Source organism: Triturus cristatus, chromosome 2_1, assembly GCF_964204655.1.
Source record: "Triturus cristatus chromosome 2_1, aTriCri1.1, whole genome shotgun sequence".
NCBI lineage: Eukaryota > Metazoa > Chordata > Amphibia > Caudata > Salamandridae > Triturus > Triturus cristatus.
The window spans coordinates 256,108,815-256,127,007 of record NC_140581.1 but is presented as its reverse complement, the minus strand read 5'-3'; the positions used below and the strand labels follow the sequence as shown (position 1 = coordinate 256,127,007).

Below are 18,193 nucleotides of genomic sequence, written 5' to 3'. Positions count from 1 at the left end.
GGTACCTCCACGGGTTCCTTCTTTGCAGGGCTGTGAGAGGTCTGGAGGTCCAGTTCTTGTCGGTCTCTGGGCTCGGGCTCCGGCGGGAGGCGGCGGCAAAGCAGACGTCGATTTGCTGGATGGTGTTTGTGTTAGCAAGATGGTCACTCCCTGACCATAGGGGAGATTTCGTTCAGTCTTCTGTGCAGCAGAACGTCGAAGTTCCCGTCTTCTTCTTAGTTTCAAGTTGATTCCAGGATGTCTGAAGTCTTAGGACACAGCTACTACCTTTAAGCAGATTCTAGGGGTCGGACTACCTGCTAGGTCCCTCCCTAAGGGTGGGACCAGGAAGGGGGGTGGTTACACCCCCAATCCTTTGTCCAGCTCGCCCCAGGTCTGGGGCTGGTGTGCCCCAGGACCGGTTTGAACTGGCATATGCACCGAGGCTCCTTGTGAGCCTCAGGCATGTCTGATTCCATTCAAGCCCTACCTGACCAATACACAAAATCCTGTCTGGGGTGGTGCTCGCACCTCCCTTGGCAGGAAACCCTTTGTCCACGTCTCCCAAGCTGGAAGGACTCCCAGAAGCAGGAGGGCAGACTTGTGTCTGTGGTGGCAGCGTCCATTTTGTGGAGCTGAGGCTATGTCTGATTTTACCCGGGTTTCAGGATCTAAACATGTCGTGTCCCTCTAGAAGGGTGGAATGCTAACCCCGTCGCCAGAATTGGCGAGGGGTTAGTATTCCAATTCGTATGACACCTTACTCGACATGTTTTGATAAAGCCAAACCAAAGATAGCATTTAACCGCGAGGTTCATAATGCACTTAAGAGTATATGGTATGGCGATATCTGAAAACAGTAGAAGGAAGTTGTTCCGACCACTGCAGAAAGGCTCAGCTTATGCCAGAGCACCATCTCACATGAAACCAAGCACTCTGCCTTCAGGATTGTTAAGGCCTGCCATAGGAGTGACTTATAGGTTAATATGTGTCCCATTTAAGGTTAGGTATAGGTATACTATACCTGAGTAAGAGGTGGATACACCAACTTACCCCAGCTGAGTGATCAGCCAGTTGTGTCAAATTGTTAGGCCAGGCCAGGGGTGGCACAATACATGCTTCAGCCCCTGGTAGGCCTTAGATACACCAATGCCCTGGGTACTTAGTGTACACTGGTACAGGGGCTCACAGGGTGATCCAATTCCAATTGGTTATGCACCTAAAGTGCATAGTGTCAATTTAGTAGAGAGAACTGCAGGCTGGGGGTCTGATTAGCAGGCCCACAGCCTCAATATGTCAAAAACCAGTGAAGCAAAAAGCAAAAATTTGGGGTGACCATAGGATAGCAGACCCTACTCTCCTACACCCCCCCACCAGTTCTGGCGGCGGGGATAGCATTCCACCCTTCTAGAGGGAAAGACATGTTCACACTGTTCAAACCCGGTAGGACTTTCCTGAGCCCTGGCATCACAAAATGGATGCCTCTGCCACAGACACGGGTCTGGCCTGCTGCTGCTGACCGAAACTCCGGCAGGGGAGGCCTGGACAATAGGTTTCCTGTCGAAGGGAGGTGTAACCACCTCCCCAGACAGGCAGATGTGTATTGGGGCTGGGCGGGAGCACTCTCTGGTGCTTTGAAGTCCTGTACTGGGGGCACATTTGCTGTCCCTGTGCATAGCCCAGTTCAAACCGGTTGCAGGGGCTACCTGCCCCTGCTCTGGCGTGAAACTGGACAAAGGAAATGGGTGTAACCACCCCTCTTTCCAGGCCCACCCACAGGTGGGGCAATAGAATTAGTCCATTCCCTAAACTTTCTATAAGTATAGGAATCCAGTCCCAAGGACTTTAGATTACCCTGGAAGAAACTCTGCAACATATATCCTGGACCTTCAATGTTCTTCTTTAACTAGAAGACTGAATAAATCTCCCATGGGGTCAAGGAGTGACTCCCCTGCTTGGCAGGCACCAAAGAAGCAACTGACTGGTCTGCATCGCTGAAGCTCCCGCCGGACGCCGAAGTCTTTGCATCACCAGAGGTGGATTTCCAGACTTCCCCGAGGCTATCCTGAGTCCCCAGCAAAGTTGAGGCCCGTGACTATCGTGGGTGACGTGGAACCGTGACCCCTGGACACCGTGAACTTCTGCAGCAACACCATCGTCCTGGTCCTCCTCGAAGTTGTGCTTTGGGCTCTGAGTAGCCCCAGCCTTGAGCACCTCCTGCAGTGAAGATTGCTGGCCTCCACTCCACGAGTGACCCGTGGGCCAGTTTCAAGTGCGACCGCTTGAGGCTCCTTCGCGATTACTAGCCCTTTGGCTAGCAGGTCCCCACAAAGGCAACTCCTTTTCTAATTGGGCTTTCCTGGTTGCTCCAGACATGCCCCGACTTACCCTCGCTGGGTGAGTCCCTCAGACCTTGCTGTTCTGCACCGCTGTCCTTTCTCTGAATTCCTGGGACTTACCGTTGCCAAGGCTTGTTGGGTTCATTCTGGTCACCGACACTGCAACACTCGACAGACTTCATGGGACAGCTCGAATCCGGCTCGTGGACTTCGTCGACGCCTCCTGGACCTCATGGCTGAAGAGTCAAGACACCCATCAACTCACATGAAGCACCCGACATCTGTGGGCATTGTTCCATCCTGCCCTCGGTCACTGGCAAGTGACCCAGACTCTGTGCCCTCTGCTTTCAGGTTCCTTCCATCCTAGATCCGGGCTTGGATCTCTTCGGACACTTCTCCTCTTCACGGCAGCAGCAGTTCTTTGCAGGCTCCCATTGAAATCGACGACGCGACCTGACACCAAAAGACACCTATGCACCCGGCTTCCCTGGGTGAGGTAACTCTAGTACTCCAGTGCTCTCGTGGGTGCTAGCCCTAGAACTTCTTAAGTCCAAAAGGGTTAGGTCCTGGCTCAAGTAGAAGTGTCCCTAATCTTTAAATGTCCAACCGCGACATTGCCCATAGAAGATAACGGGAACCCGCGGTTGTGTTTCCACACTGCATACAGTGCCCGTGGGTCCCCTGTGTCACTACCTTGGGTGGTTCCTTGGGGTCCCAGCGATTCTACAGGCTATAGGCCTAGTGTCTATTCCAGTCGTGGTTCTTATACCACCTTTTTGGTATATGGTTTGGTACGCCCCTAGGGCCCAAACGTGTATTTGTGCTATTACTGATAATTGCTGACTTGTAAACAAACTACTTCGAACTCCAGTCTCATAAAGAGACTAGAGGGGTGTGTTTTATCTTAAATACATATATTTTGAATATATACCTGTTGTGGTTGTCTTTTCATTTGCTCATTCAAGAGATTATAGACTGGTAAAACAAGCTGCTTTATATTCCTTCACGACTTAGCCTGAAGGCTGCTCTCCATAGCTACCACTAGGATAGCTTTCAATAAAGGTTGACTTTAACCTATCACCATAAGGGGTTGTTTGGACTGATACAAGGTGCCCACTAGAACTAGTGGACAGCATATATCAGGCCACCTTCTCACACACAGAATGACCCTTTGGTCAATATAAGCAGCGACTAAAATTTTGCACATTGAGTCAGGAACGAGAGCCCGCAAGTGTCACTTTGACAACCAGATAGGAAGTGGTTATTAGCCATAACTACCTGGGGATCTTGACTGAGTGCAAAGTTAGGTGGACACCTTTGGCTGCCGTTAAGAGGTGTAGCAGCATTGCTCTGATTTTCAAGCTTGATTAGATTTAATAGGCAATTCAGCGGCACAACTGACTCCAGCCTACAAGAAGGTGTATGTTGCAAATATACTTCTGTTTTTCAGTTTTGATGCATGCAGTTGTGCAGCTCGTTGGAATGGACTTTGAGAAGACTGATATTAAAGGCCCGCTGTAGCGGCATATACTCAACGGGCCTTTCACGCAAACATTATTAAAAATGACTCAAGGATTTCAAAATGGCTGTATGGCACTGTGCCCCCTCTTAATTTAACAGGCGCAGACTGACACTATTGGGCGCTGCGTGCTCCAGAATAGCAAACAAGACTATCAGCAGTGCCAAATAAAGGACAAGTACTAATAAGTTCAGAAGCCTGCTGCTGGAACCTCGAATACTCCATGTGTTCATGAGTCTTCTGTGCAGAAGAGTATGACCAGTGTTACTGAAATTGAGATTCAAGTATAGGTCTGAGAGATTTCCTTAGTCATTCAGTAAGAAACTCAACTCCATTTCTATGTATTAAACTTCATGGAGACCCGAAAGGATAATTAAGTTAAATTAGTATTTCAAGCACAAAGCCAACGCCAATTTACTCCTGTTTGAGAATCCCCCGCCGACAGCATCGCACTATCACGTTTTTAGGAGACAGGTACAACAGAATACTTGGAAAATACCAGACTGTTTGCAATATCTGATCAAACAACCATCTGTTTTACCCCAGGTACAATTAAACAAAACTAAATTACTTAATTGTAAAAGTCCACAACTCATAATATTTTTTCTTTCTATGACGTTAATCAATATGAGGTACCTGCTGCATCCGGCGCAGTTACATCCACGCCATGAGTTAGCATAAGCCGGAGCCCTTCGGAGAAGCCTTTCATGGCAGCCAGATGGAATCTGAAAAACAAAGAAGAAAAGTTAGTTCTTTCTCTTCAAGGTGTTCACACTATTCAGACATAGTTAAACTCACCGTGATGAAGCTCATTCTTCTACCTTCTAGTGATGCTAAAATAATACTTGGGTCTAGCTTGACTACCTATCTGTCTGCATGACCCACTGTTACCAATTATTCTATATAGTATGGGCTTTGCCCCAGGAGTACTACCTGCTCAGTTTGGTGTATTTTCCCCTTTTATAAAGGTCTTGTTTTGACATGAATAAGAAACTATCTAGATCTCAGAAATACACTAAACCATCGCACTTTAAATCCTTTATCTCATAAAGCATTGCACGCAGAAAGCAATAGTTTTCTTTTGTTTTTATCATTGGAGTAGGCTTTAAAACTCTTTTAGCAAGGACTTAAAATACAAGCCAGAGCTATTGGCATTGCCAAAGCTTGTTCAAACTGAACTCCCTATTGATAGCCAAACTTCCGCCTACAATCGGAAAATGCTGGTTTTCACTCGGTTGAACTCATTTACAAGCAGTGGGGTGTACAGAATATTTTACTCTTGGAGCAATCCGTCTCAGTACTTTGGTATTTTGATCTACATTACTCATATTTTTAATGTGGTAAAATATCCCTTCAGATTGCAAAAGTGTGTTTCACCCTTCATTTAGGTTGTCTTCATAATCAGCCTGTTGCTTACTGAAGTTCACAAGTCAAATGTAGGAGCGCACCGTGGCACTTTCTAACCTTAGTAGGGGAACAAATAAACCGGAGGATCGAAAATTGTAGATATAGATCCATTGTTAAGATCCACCTTTGAAATGTGTCAAGGGTGGTGACGTAAGGGCGGGTAGTGTTAATGGAGCATCTGAATTTTGAGCAGACTTTAAAGAAAAAAAGTACCCCTTTAACGCTGACTTTGACCATACCAAGCCAAGTAAAGGTAATTGGCACCTTAGTGTGACAAAACCGGATATGCATCTATGTAGAAACTAACTTCCCTATTTTCCTTTAAATTTATAAAACAGGAATTAATATTAGATGTGAGGAGCCATCTTATTGCAAAAACAACTACTGCGGCTAATCCAGAGTCCTGCAACAGAGCAGAGGCCATGTTCTTGTTCTCCTCTCAATATGTAGCAGCAACGCTCTTGACCATTCGTACCTACATCTGTACTCAACTATATGCCATTTTGCACTCCTTGTACGTGTTTCAGTCTATGGTATTTTTCTGTAGACCACTTGCTTGCTTTGTTCACAATAAGTTCAATGTGTATGAAGGTTGAGGAAAATTCTGTTCAGCGATGTAGGCGGACTTGCAGGACCTGCTAATAAAAGCAGGTTGTGAGATTGGACAATTTGATACATCTGGGCTCCTGCGGAAATAGTTATTTCCAACAGCAGCTACTAAGCTATCTCCGTCAGGTCTACTGCAACCAACACAAAGAAACGTTTGAGGATCTGTTAATAGGAAATTTGGCTCAGACTCTTATCTGCTTCAGTCTGAAGTCTTTAACCATAACTTACAGTGGGTTTCCCTGGGCTGAAAACAACCCCCTTCATAAGTAATCCCCTGAATAGGTGACTTCTTGCTGGTATGGAAAGACCCAAGTAGGTCTAATATGCAGTGATGCGTGTAAACCGCTTGTTCTCAGAGTTGAATGTTTGAGATCTCTTGTTCGTTACCTCAGATTGTCTGGGAGTTAAATGCAGCCCTCATATTGAAGTAGTTGTCAGTTGGGGTGTACACGTTTTAATTTGGAAATATATGGTTTATGCTAAGTACGGAGTTCCGGCTCTGGTGGGACTCGGATAACCTTCACGCCTGCACAAACTCAACACATGAATAGGCACTGGTTTGCTTGGCCAAGAAAATACACAAAGGAAACTTAGAAACTTTTAACAAAAGAAACACAGACTCAATGCTGCCAAGAAGTTTAATGATTTCTGTTTGCCAAGTGCTTAGTGCATCAAAGATTTATGAACTAATGGACATTACATGGCGTTCTCAACATACGGGAAATATAGCAAGTTCCTTCTCTTACGGTTTTATGATCAACTGTAGCTCCATACAGCACTTGTTCCGGGTTAGTCAACTTGATAGAACACACTGTCCGTAATGTTTTGGAACGGGTATCTGAAGAATAGAAGACAGTCTGCCTACAGCTGAATAATCATATAATGAATCTTGTTTTCAGAATTTGTCTTTGTGGTATACAAGTTAAAACCTTGCCACGATTACAATATGAAATGAGAAAGACAACTCCAGTAAATACTGAGAACCATCCCAGTTCATACCCAGCTTCGACCAACTGGCTTGGTCCCCACACAATTAAAGTAGGGGGCCAAGCTATGTCAGCATTGTATAATGTTTGCGAGATATTTAAGTAAAAAATCTGCAGGTCACAAGTTTTTATCTAGGCAAGACCAACAACTCATTGCACCCTTCTGAGGTCGGTAAGCTGAGTGCAATTAAATAGGGTGAATGTCGGACTTTTAATACTCTTTTATTCTTTTGTTTGACGGGAGTGCTTATTGAATTGAAAGAACATTGATACTTTTATGTCTCATGGCTTCACAGTTTAGGGTGTCATTTTTAAGTCGAGCCTAGCACAGCGCATGCGCTGCTTGTTGCTCGACTTTTAGTAATGGGGTTTTCAAAGTGCTACCACAGGCATTTTGGTGGCCTGAAGCTTGCGTGCATGCAAGCGTGCACGCGTGCAGCCGCCATCTGTCTTTTTTCCTCAGTCACGGGTAATTATTAAGTGATCGCGATCACTTTCGGCGCTCGCGGCCTCTGAGGCTCAGACTTCCTCTTCCTTGCCACTCCTCCCCCAGAGGTGCCGGCCCGTCTTTGCGCCCCTCTCTGGGGGTGCAGACCGTTCCGCTCTCTTCTGAGGTGCAGACCAGTCCTCTGCTCTCTCCCTCGGGGTGCAGACCGTTCCTCACTCATTTGAGGGGCAGCGCTTGTCTAACTCCGCTACCTAAAGGTGCAGACCCGTCCTCACTCCTCTGGGGTGCAGCCCTCCTACTCATCACTCCTCCCCCAGAGGAGCAGACCCTTCCTCGCGCCAATCCCTGCAGACACAGACCCTTCCTCGCCCGGGCTGCAGCTCTGTTCCTCCCACTCCTCTCCCAGAGGTGCCGGCCCGTCTGCACTTCTCTCCCCGGAGGACCGGTTTATCCCTCGAAGCTCTCAGCAGTCCGGCCTGGCTGCCCTCTCAATGCCAGTGGTGACGTGGTACAGGGCAGACTGAAAGCACCTCCGCGGGTGGGCACCTTGGCGGTCCATGGTGCCCTCTTAGTGGGCTGTAGAAGTTGGGTGCCAGGTTTACTGCCACTTGCAGCAGGCGGGCGAAGGAGCTCTGTCCCTGACAGTCTGAGCTCAGCGTCCAGGGTCTGACTAGTGTCCTTGCTGTGCCCTCTCCTCTCTCACGCCCTCCCTTCTTCCTCACACAGGTGGTTCCCTGTCACAGCTCTGCCCGCGCACGCTCTGAGCGTGATTCTGGTCTCTGCTCTGCCTGTGTGTGCGCGTGTTGTGAGTACTTTGTGTGTGCGCGTGTGCGCACTCTGTGTGTGCGTGTATACTATGTGCATACATGTGTGCACCGTCTATGTATTGTCTGTGTACGCTGGTGTCTCTGTATGTGCCAGCCACTTTCTCTGTTTATATCCCAGCGTGACGCCATGATGTATCTATGTGTGTCAAATTGTACAGCATGCCAAATATTCCAATTGTTGTCATTCCCTGTATGCTCCTCTGTGTCTTGTAACTCTGTCACTTTCTAGCTTGCACCCATTCTGTTATGTCTTCCTAGGTGTTAGCTTTAAGTCGATGGCTGTTAGCGTGGGTATCTGTCCTACTTTGTCTGCATCTTTACTTCTGCAAGTTTCTATGTGCTTGTGTATGTGTGTCTCTTTTGCTATGGATGTGTCTGTGTGCGCATCTCTCTGGCTCCCATCTAGAGTGCGTCTATATGCACGAGTGCACTCTTCAGTGTGTGGCAAGCTTGGTCTAGCCCTGTGTCTGCACATGTCCTTCTGTTTATATTGACTGAGGTCTTTGCCCATTCTCTTCCTACCATCGCACATTTCTATTTAATGTCTCGCTCCCTGTTCTTTCTCTATCACATCCGACTTTTCTTTAGCCACATGTCCTTCTTTCCCTCCTCGCACCCATCTTCTCTCACCTGTTTCCATCTTTTGTCCCTTCTTTCACGCAATTGCCGCACTTTTTTATCTGCCCTTCTTTCTTTATCCTATATTTTTCATCATTCTATTTTATCTCATTTGGAATTATATTATCTGTTGATCTTCGCTTCTCACTCACTCGTTCCACTCCGCCTTTATTATGTCTTTGCTTCCCTTTTCTCTTTCTTACCTACTGTCTCCTTCCCTCTCGTGTTCTCTCTGTTTGGTCTCTCATTTTCCTGTTCTTTCTCTTCTTTTCCTCCCACATCCTTTTCTCTCTTCGCTTAATCTGTGGTTACTCCTTCTCTTTCCTTTTCATGCTTTCGGCTGTGGTTACCCCTTATCTTCCCTGTTCATGTTTTTCGGCTGTGGTGTCTTCTTCTCCTCCCTTTTCATGTTTTTTATCGCGCCACTCCGCATTCAACTCTCCCTTCTTCTCTTCTTTCAAAACTCCGCTCCACTCTCTTCTGTTGCCTGTTTGGAGTGACCAGCAGCTTCAGGGGGAGAAGCCCTGAATAATCAAGGGCTTAGGGACCCCGCATTAGGGTCCTGCTCCTCGTTTAATTCAGAAATAGCTCTCCTCCTGTCTCCTGGAGCTCTTCTCCTGTCTCCTATAGTTTGCTTAAATTCTACCTCATCTCAGTTTGATTACCCTCTCCCCTCTTCCGAGGTCTCACACTGGTGTCTCCTCGCTATCATTCCTCCCTTCTCCTTTCGCTCTGTTCTCGCGCTGGTGTCTGCACACCATGTTTCTTCTGATCCAATCACCGGAGCAGAGGTTCGGACATGGCCACAGTCTCTGATCCGTTCTGACGGCCTCTTTCCTCAGCCATTATTTTGGGAGGGAGGAGACGTCTAACAACGTGAATCCCGCTCAAAGTCCCGGGTGACACCAGTGGCGATCCTGCCCCAGGGAAAACCGCTGTCCTGCCTCCTCGTAAGCAACAAACGCAGACAAGTTCTTGTTTGGAAAGGCTAGTTTTAGTGCAGAAACGTGATCGAGATACCGAAGTCCTTTAATATCGATTATCGAGGCGGATTCATTGGAATGGGGCCTGCCAAGGAAAGTAAGTGCCTCTTTCTACCCAGCTGCCCTTCCTGAAAACTTTTACTGTTTCAGAGCCACAATGATGAACAAGCATTGGCATAGCCAATAGGTCTCGCTTTTGGGACCTTATAAGTGTTTAGCCATGCAACAGTTGGTGTTGTTGCACCAAGGATATTGTGCTGCATAACTAAATACTTATAAGGTCCCAAAGGCGAGACCTATTGGCTATGCCAATGCTTGTTGAACTTCTTACCTGGAAATTAAAAATGTATGCCTACCATTCAGGTTGAGCACACATTTTTTTAATGAAATAAGATTATGAACTTGTGGTGGTCGATCTACTACCATTCAATTACAATTACCTTAAACATCTTGGTTATCATGTAGATGGCTCTAGAAGTTACATTAACCACAACGCATTTTAATGTACACAGTGAGAGATGGAAAAGTTATTGTCTACATACACATAAATATTTGGTAACAAACTGGAAAAGTTGAAATGCTTAAAGGGATCAGGGGAAATCCAAAATAGTGAGGTTCGTCAAACTGCACTATATAACATTAAAATTATCTATTAAGTCATTAACAGGATGCAGACACTGGCAACTGACTGAACCTGTGACAGCAAATCATATATGCAGATATAGAAACGGATTCCATTATCACTAGCAGCTTGTGGCTGGGTCAACATGGTTCCATAAGCAGCCAGAGGAAATTATCTGGCAATAGCCATATTTGTTGCTTGATTACCCTGAAGTTCTCAGATGTTCAACAACAAAAACAAAGAACAGAAATGAAAGAACTAGAGAAAGAAAATATGCCGAGTCCCGGATACAGGGCCATGACCTATAGTTTGCCTGGAGCAGACCCAACAAACAGGAGGAGAAGCCGCCCCAGAACCACATAAAAGCAGGTAGCCAGTGAGGGCCCTCCCAGGCGGCAGAATAAGAGTGAAAAAAAGACACCACTATAAAGAATTTTAACGACAAATCCCTTTTTGTTCGCTCAAGATTGAAACAGTAATCTGAGGAGCCTTGAGTGTTTCTTCCTGATTGATGCAGAATATAGAAAATAGATCCATGCTCCAAAATGTAGTAAGTAACGGATAGGAAGGGGGAAAAAAAGAAGTATTCTAGTCAAAGTAGCAAAAGAGCAGTACAAATAATGAACTGATATAAAAAACTGGGAGCACAAGGGTAACCTGCATGTTTAGGCGCACTGCAGGGTCGCTATTAATCCAGTTCAGGTGCATGCTGATGATAATCAGTGTACGCCAAACCACGGCTGAGTATGATTGAACACAGTCAATGCTGCCAGTCACATGCCCATGAGCTGGAATGGTGTACTCTCTCAATTGTTCAAGCGCTGCACTTTTAACTAAAAGTCTTAGAGTGGCACATCCTCAGCGCAGGGCAGACGAAGCCTTCAGAAACATAACAATAAGTGTTACCTCTATAAAATGATTGTGTTTGTCATCTACTGATTCGGCTCTGTACTATTACGAATGAAGTGTATGTGGGCCCTCAGTCCCTCCTTTTCTTGTATGAGGGACGGCTCATGTACTCTAAAACTTTCCTTAAAGCAATCTGATGAATTAGGTAACTATACAATAAATGTATGTTTTAGACAACTGAACTGAATGTAAAAGGTGTTGGGGAAGGCTAATACATTTTTTTCGATTTCCTAAATTGGCTGAACGAGGTAACTTTCCTCCCGACAGTGCCTGCGCTGCACGATAATAGGGAGTGAATTACTGTGCAAGTTGGCTGAAAAAGTGTGAGTGTGCATAGGTTTGTGTAATTGTGTTTCACAGCCTAAACATCTTCTCTGTGCCAGCAGGGATGACTGTGTGTAAAAATGTGTGCACTAGCAAATATTTGTCTATGTCTATTATAAGAAGCTCCTCTGGCTAGCCAAACCCAAGCGCGTGGGTGAATATTTGTCTGTCTCTATTACAACGAGTTCCTCTGGCTAGCCAAACCCAAGCGCGTGGGTGAATATTTGTCTATGTCTATTACAACGAGTTCCTCTGGCTAGCCAGACCCAAGCGCGAGGGTGAATATTTGTCTGTCTATTACAACGAGTTCCTCTGGCTAGCCAGACCCAAGCGCGTGGGTGAATATTTGTCTGTGTCTGCTACAACGAGTTCCTCCTAATAGCGGCGGGACTTACATCTTTTTCCCCCGCTGGGTTTTGGTCATTGACGGGTGACCTGTGGGATGCATCACACCACTCACTCGCCCGTTTCGTCAGCGGGGGTAGATGAACCCCAGGTAGATTGTATTCCTTATTCACTGGTGACTCTTAATGGCAGGGCGACAGGATATCCCAATGCTACCATCATGTAAAAGGCCGCGAGTGACCTCCAACCAGCATGAAGGGTGGGAAAACGAGCACCTGCAGGACCACGGCTGGCAAGGAGGCAGCGGGACTGGTCTGTTGCGCCCTTAAGGACGAGGAAAATGGTAAGGGGACGGAGAAGAGGCAACTCATTAGTGGAACACGAAACGGGTAAGCACGAGTGGAAACTGATCAAGGAACAGAGATAAAAACTAGGGCAGTGGGGAAGAGGAGCAGGCGCAATGGGTTGGGCATGACAAAAGGCGAGTAGGTGTGAGAGACTGGAAGCCGGGTGGAACAGAGGCCACTTTACCATTGGGAGGCAGGTGATCCGCAATGGAGTGGGTTATGGATCAGTGATTCCTCGGGCAGTGAGGTGAAGATAAAGGCAGAGAAGCAACACGGTTGTTAACATAACACAGTGGGCACTCATAGCAGGGAGAGGCAGAGGAGGCACAATCCATGCAGCATGTGTTACAAGGACAAATGCAAATGAGTCCTCTGTCACTGGAGGGAATTGGTAAAGCCTGCAAAGAGCCAAAATCAAAAGCAGAGGTAATGGGTGACAGCCACCAACCCTGAATGAAGCTTGGGAAGGTTTGGATGGTGTGAAAAACCACCTACCTCCAGAAGACGCAGATCACACACAACAGCAATCCATTGGTTGAAGGAGGAGGAGAGAAGGCAGTGCCACCATCCAAGGTCGATGTATGGTGACAGAAAGGGGACTCTGCAGGTTGAGTGGAATGTAGCAAAGGGACTGGAGTGTGCCTGGTGTCATACTCAAACTACCCCAGGGATTTGAAGAAACAATGCAAGCACTTAAGGAAAACGTTTAAAAAATAAGTGCTGAGCAAAATGGGACCAACATTCGAGAAGATGTAGTCACCTAAGGGTCTGTAGCAAGGGATTATCGGATCAATGAGGAGGTAAATGTATTTTTAGATGATGGTTCGGATGGGGAAGCTGGTAAAGACACTGATAGGAAGAGCACAAGAGAAGGCAACATGGCACATCCTGACACGAACCGTGTGCAGACAAGAGGGTTTGTGGGAACTTCCACCTCTCTGGTATGAAGATAAATGACAAATTACAGGCAGTAGGAGCGAAGGATATTGTATCAGAAGACTTTTCATCGCCAAAATGATAGGAGAGCAGTGGCACTGGACAACAGAGACACCAATAACATGTTGGATAAAGGGGAAAAAAAGAGGATGAAGCTGCCACAGGACAAAGTTAACAGTGGACAAGTGGACACTATGGGTAATATATGGCACTTGGGAAACATACGGGGAAGGGATCAAAAGAAACATGGCTAAAAAGAGAGTGGAAGTGGAATAAGGCTGCTGGGATGAAGGCTGGGAAAAGACTCATCATTACCAAAGGATATGGTGGGATACAATTGATAACTATTTGTAACACAAAGGAATGGAGAATCACAAAGGAGTGTTGAATGGCAACAATGCTAAAATGAAAAACAGTGAAAAGGGGAAATCACATTGTGGACACTCCTGCCGTGGGCAGGCATTTTACACTAACAGTTTAAAACAAGAGTGTATGCACCAAAGATCCACATGGATTCAGATGGCAGCATTACAGAAGGAAGGTGGTGCATTTTACCAAAAACATTAAAAAGCGGGAAGATAAAGATTATTTTAGGAGGATAAAGGATGCATTACATGGGGATCATGAAGCCACTATGCTTCAGAGGATGATACCAACCACAACGATGGCAGCTGTAAACAGACAGTAGTTTTCCCATACCACACATGACCTGTCTCAGCCGCTTGAGCCACAGTTGTGTTGGTTTGCAGCCAAAATTGGGATCCCAAGCAGGGAGAGCTGGTGGGTGGTTACAACAAGGAATCACATGCTAGACATCTGACTATATTTCAGTCGGAACGCTGAACATGTCCATGATAAACACCTAATGATGGAGACAAACAAAAGGAGGACCAACTAGTGAAGGGGGAAGGAGGAGGAAACGGATTATGGGAAACGCTATTACCTGTAATAGGATTGACAGTATGAGGTAAAAGTTGCCTCATTAGCGTTAGAGACGTAGTAAGACAGGGTGGTTTTAGGATCCCTTGCAATAGGTGTTCGCTGAAAAGTTGACACCATTTTTTCAAACGGATTCTCGTGAACGCAGGAAAATGCTGACCAAGCACTTATTACCAGCGTACTTGACTATGGAAGTGCCCTCTACGTTGGAATTTTGGCACGACTTATGAAGACACTTCAGGTGGTCTAAACACAGGTGCCAGGCTTGTTCTAAATCTGCCTTCTTGTAGCACCATCACCGTCCACTTACGTCCACTTCATTGGCTGCCTGTCTAGAAGTATTCCCATTACAAGCTTCTTACTCATACCGACATAGCACTTCGGCCCTTCCTACCTTAGTAGTCGCATACACTTCTATGTTCCTTCGAGACAACTTAATTATACATCCCTCCGGCTTGCTCGCCAGCCTTGGATCCCACGTGCTGGAGCAGGATGGTGTCCATTTTTCTACCTGGCTCCAATGCTTGCAATAAGTTTCCTCTCTATATTTGTTCCGCTGGATCTCTCTCAGAATTTAGGAAGAACATAAAACCTGGCTGGTCTAGCTAGCTTAGTTTCAAACCTACCAAACCTACAGGCAATAACTTTTGACTGTGCCAGTGTACCTTTATTAGTAAGATGAGGGTTTTACATACACAAATAACATAATATAACGGTAAGAAATTACAAAATATCGCAGGCTGAAATGCTGAACAGAGAGGGTAAACGGGGCAGCATGGCTGCTCATTTGCCAGGAGCTGTCAATGGATATTTTGGGGTTTTTGCAACTGGGTTTTCTCCCACAGAAAGGAAGGATGAATTAAGATTAATTCATCTAAAAGATAAGCGACACTGTTTTGGCCAACTCAAACGGAGACAGAATTTGCGAGGTGATGTGTAGGGGTGTCGAGCTGGTGAGGTGTGACCATCATGGATGTAGTTTCACTCAACTCTTAATGGATTTGATTGACAAAGTGCTAGCATCTGCCAGGATATACGGAAAAAAAAGATATGCTTGGCATTTTATGGCATGTTTCTGGCGGCACCGAATATTGGCGGGATATGCCAAGAGAAGAGGAAAGGGTCCAGTGACAGTGAGGTTACAAAGAAGAATAACTGAAGCAATAACGACACTGAGGTTTGCAGCGGTCAAAGCTGTGTCTTCAATTAAGCTTTTGGATACAAGTAGTGTGTCAAAGATTACAGATAATGAAGTGATACCGTGATTATTTACAGAAGATCTAAAAATTAAAGAAACATGTTTGGCAGCTGCACACTGGGATATGAAATATTTTCAGTCAAGGCAGGATTATTATAGGATAAGGGACGGGTTATATTTTTTCATCCTAGTAGTGGGAAGTGCCAGTTGGATGGGAGGTGTTCAAGGAGATGTTTTGGTGCCACTGTTGACTTTGGAACACATTTGTATAGCAATTGTGTATACAGACACGGTCAAACTCTCACTTATTGACACCTTACAGGCAGAGGGGTTTGAGATATGCATTTTTAAACTCGAATTCTCCCCCAAAGATTGTTAGATGGGCTCCCTAGTGTATCTCCCCCCCCCCCCACCCCCCCGGGCACAAAAAAGGAGTTCACTCGGCACCTAACCAAATTTATTGCTACTTATGTTCTGTCATCCCACCAGTTTCTTTTGCTGGGTGATTTTAATTATCATGGTGAAGATTCCCCAAATGCACAGATTTCTCAGCTCATCTCTGATCTAACATCACTTGACCTGCACCAAAATGTCAATGAGCCCATATACGTTGCAGGGCACACACTTGATCTTATCTTTTCAAATTCAGCGCTTCTGACCTGTGACCCCCTTCAACCTTTACTTTGGACAGACCACTCTCTGATCCGTTACCAGATTCCCATGGCAAAAGTGAATAAAACCATCATTAAAATCCATAAAACTGCTAAAAGGCACTGGCAAAGGGTAACCCCAGACCCTTTCGCCAATGATTTTGAATCTACTATTCCTTTTGAAGACTCAGAGATTGATCAGGCTATATTGGATTATCATACAGCATTACATTTGACACTGGACAAGATTGTGGCCTAAAAACTCATTTTGATTCCAGTCGTGGCTCACATGCTCCCTGGTACACTATGGAACTTAGAGCAGAAAAAAACATCTGTAAAAAACTGGAGAGATGCCGGCTTCAAAATAACAACTTACCAAATAAGGAGATCTATAGAGCTTCTGTAATGGTATATCATCAGCACATAAAAAAGTCCAGAAAGTCTTCATCGCCAATCAATTTGAGCAGGCCGGTAATCCAGCTAAAGAACTATTTAAAGTGTTCATTGCTTTCACTTGCCCGTGTGCTTGTTCCCAAGAAACACATACATCACAAGCACTATGTGATTCATTAACTAATTTCTTTGAGGATAAAATCAATATGATATATCAAAACTTCCCTAGCGCGTCTGATCAGGTACATGAGGTGCTAAACTTTGACGCACCTTCTTCCCATGCGCTACCAGTTTTAGAACAGTTCTCGAGTTTTCCCTTGAGTCAATCCAGAAAGCACTTGCCTGAGCCAAATCTAGCTCTCCTCTGGACATCTGTCCCACTAGAATCTGTGTGGTTCTTTCTAATCAGCTTGCACCGGGCATCTACTCTTTATTCAACCTCTCTGCTAAAACGGGGAAAATACCTTCGCTATGGAATGCTGCACAGGTGAAACAGATTCAGAAAAAGGCCAATGTGGCTCTTACAAACCTCACAAATCATCGGCCTATCTCGCTGCTTCCTCTGCTGGGCAAGCTATTGAAGTAAATCAACAACTCATAGAATATCTTGAGGCGAACAGACTTTTGGATCCCTCGCAATCCGGGATTCGACCCTCACACAGCACAGAGACTACTCTGCTGGAGGTTACTAACCATATCAAACTCGCCCTTGATGCAAATAAGTCATCTATGTTGAGGCAGCTGGACTTATCCGCAGCATTTGCTACTGTGTCTCACTCTAGGCTGCTCTAAGACTGCAGGAGATTGGCATACATGGGACTGAGTTACAATGGTTTGGAGATTTCCTCACCAACAAATCCAAACTATCATTGTGGGTTCTTATAAATCACGTACCATGTCACTGGATAAGGGGGTGCTCCAGGGCTCGTGCCTTAGACCTATGTTTTTTAATATATATGTTTCCACCCTCGCCAAGATTGTCAAACCCTTTAGCTTTGAAATACTATTTTATGTGGATGATATGCAGCTACTAATCTCCTTTGACAAATATCTAGCCAGAGAGAAAGACAGTTTTTCTGCCGGAATGACAGCTATTGCTGCTTGGATGACAGAGAATTACCTCCAGCTAAACACTGTTAAAACAGAGATCATGCTGTTGGGAAAGGCCCAACAGCTCTGGACCCCAGATTGGTGGCCCACTGAACTAGGCACGGCCCGACTCAGAAAGAGGTAGTCAAGAACCAGGGCATTCTACTTGATTAATCGCTCGCTATGAAAGATCAGGTCCTGTTAATCACTGGCACCTGCTTTCATATGTTGCACCAGCTGAAGAGCGCCTTTTCTTTTCTCCCACTTTCAGCTAGGAAAACCTTGGTCCAGGCCCTTGTTATCAGCAGACTGGATTATGGTAATGCCCTTCTGGCTTCAGCAAAGGAGACACTGCTATCCAAGCTGCAAGTTGTTCAGAACACAGCGGCCCATCTCATCAGCAACCTTCCTCCCGGATCTGCGTCTTCTCCTCTACTGCGCTCTTTGCACTGGCTATCAGTATGGAATAGAATTATTTTCAAAATCTGTTGCTTCACTCACAAAGCTCTGTTGGGGAAAAAACCTGAGTTACCTACCCGCTAAACCTATCCATTTATGTCCAGTCAGACTCTTATGATCTTGTGACAAAGCACTACTCACCATTGCACTGGTGAGAAAGTCCCGAACTGGGAGGGGTGGTCCTTTTCATACCTTGCCCCACTTTACTGGATTGAGTTGCACTTACATGTCCATCTATGCACTGATCATTTTAAGCTTAGGAGACTA

The 18,193-nt window shown here is 45.7% G+C and overlaps 1 protein-coding gene across 5 annotated transcripts in view; it reads right to left on the bottom strand.

Moving 5' to 3' along the window:
- Positions 1-18,193, bottom strand: part of RAI14 (retinoic acid induced 14) — a 486,624-nt gene that overhangs the window by 192,353 nt on the left and 276,078 nt on the right. For all 5 annotated transcript variants that reach the window (XM_085630935.1, XM_085630928.1, XM_085630947.1 and 2 more), the window contains one exon: positions 4,474-4,562. In XM_085630935.1, the coding sequence (XP_085487061.1) occupies positions 4,474-4,562 (89 nt within the window). The remainder of the gene's footprint in view (positions 1-4,473; positions 4,563-18,193) is intronic.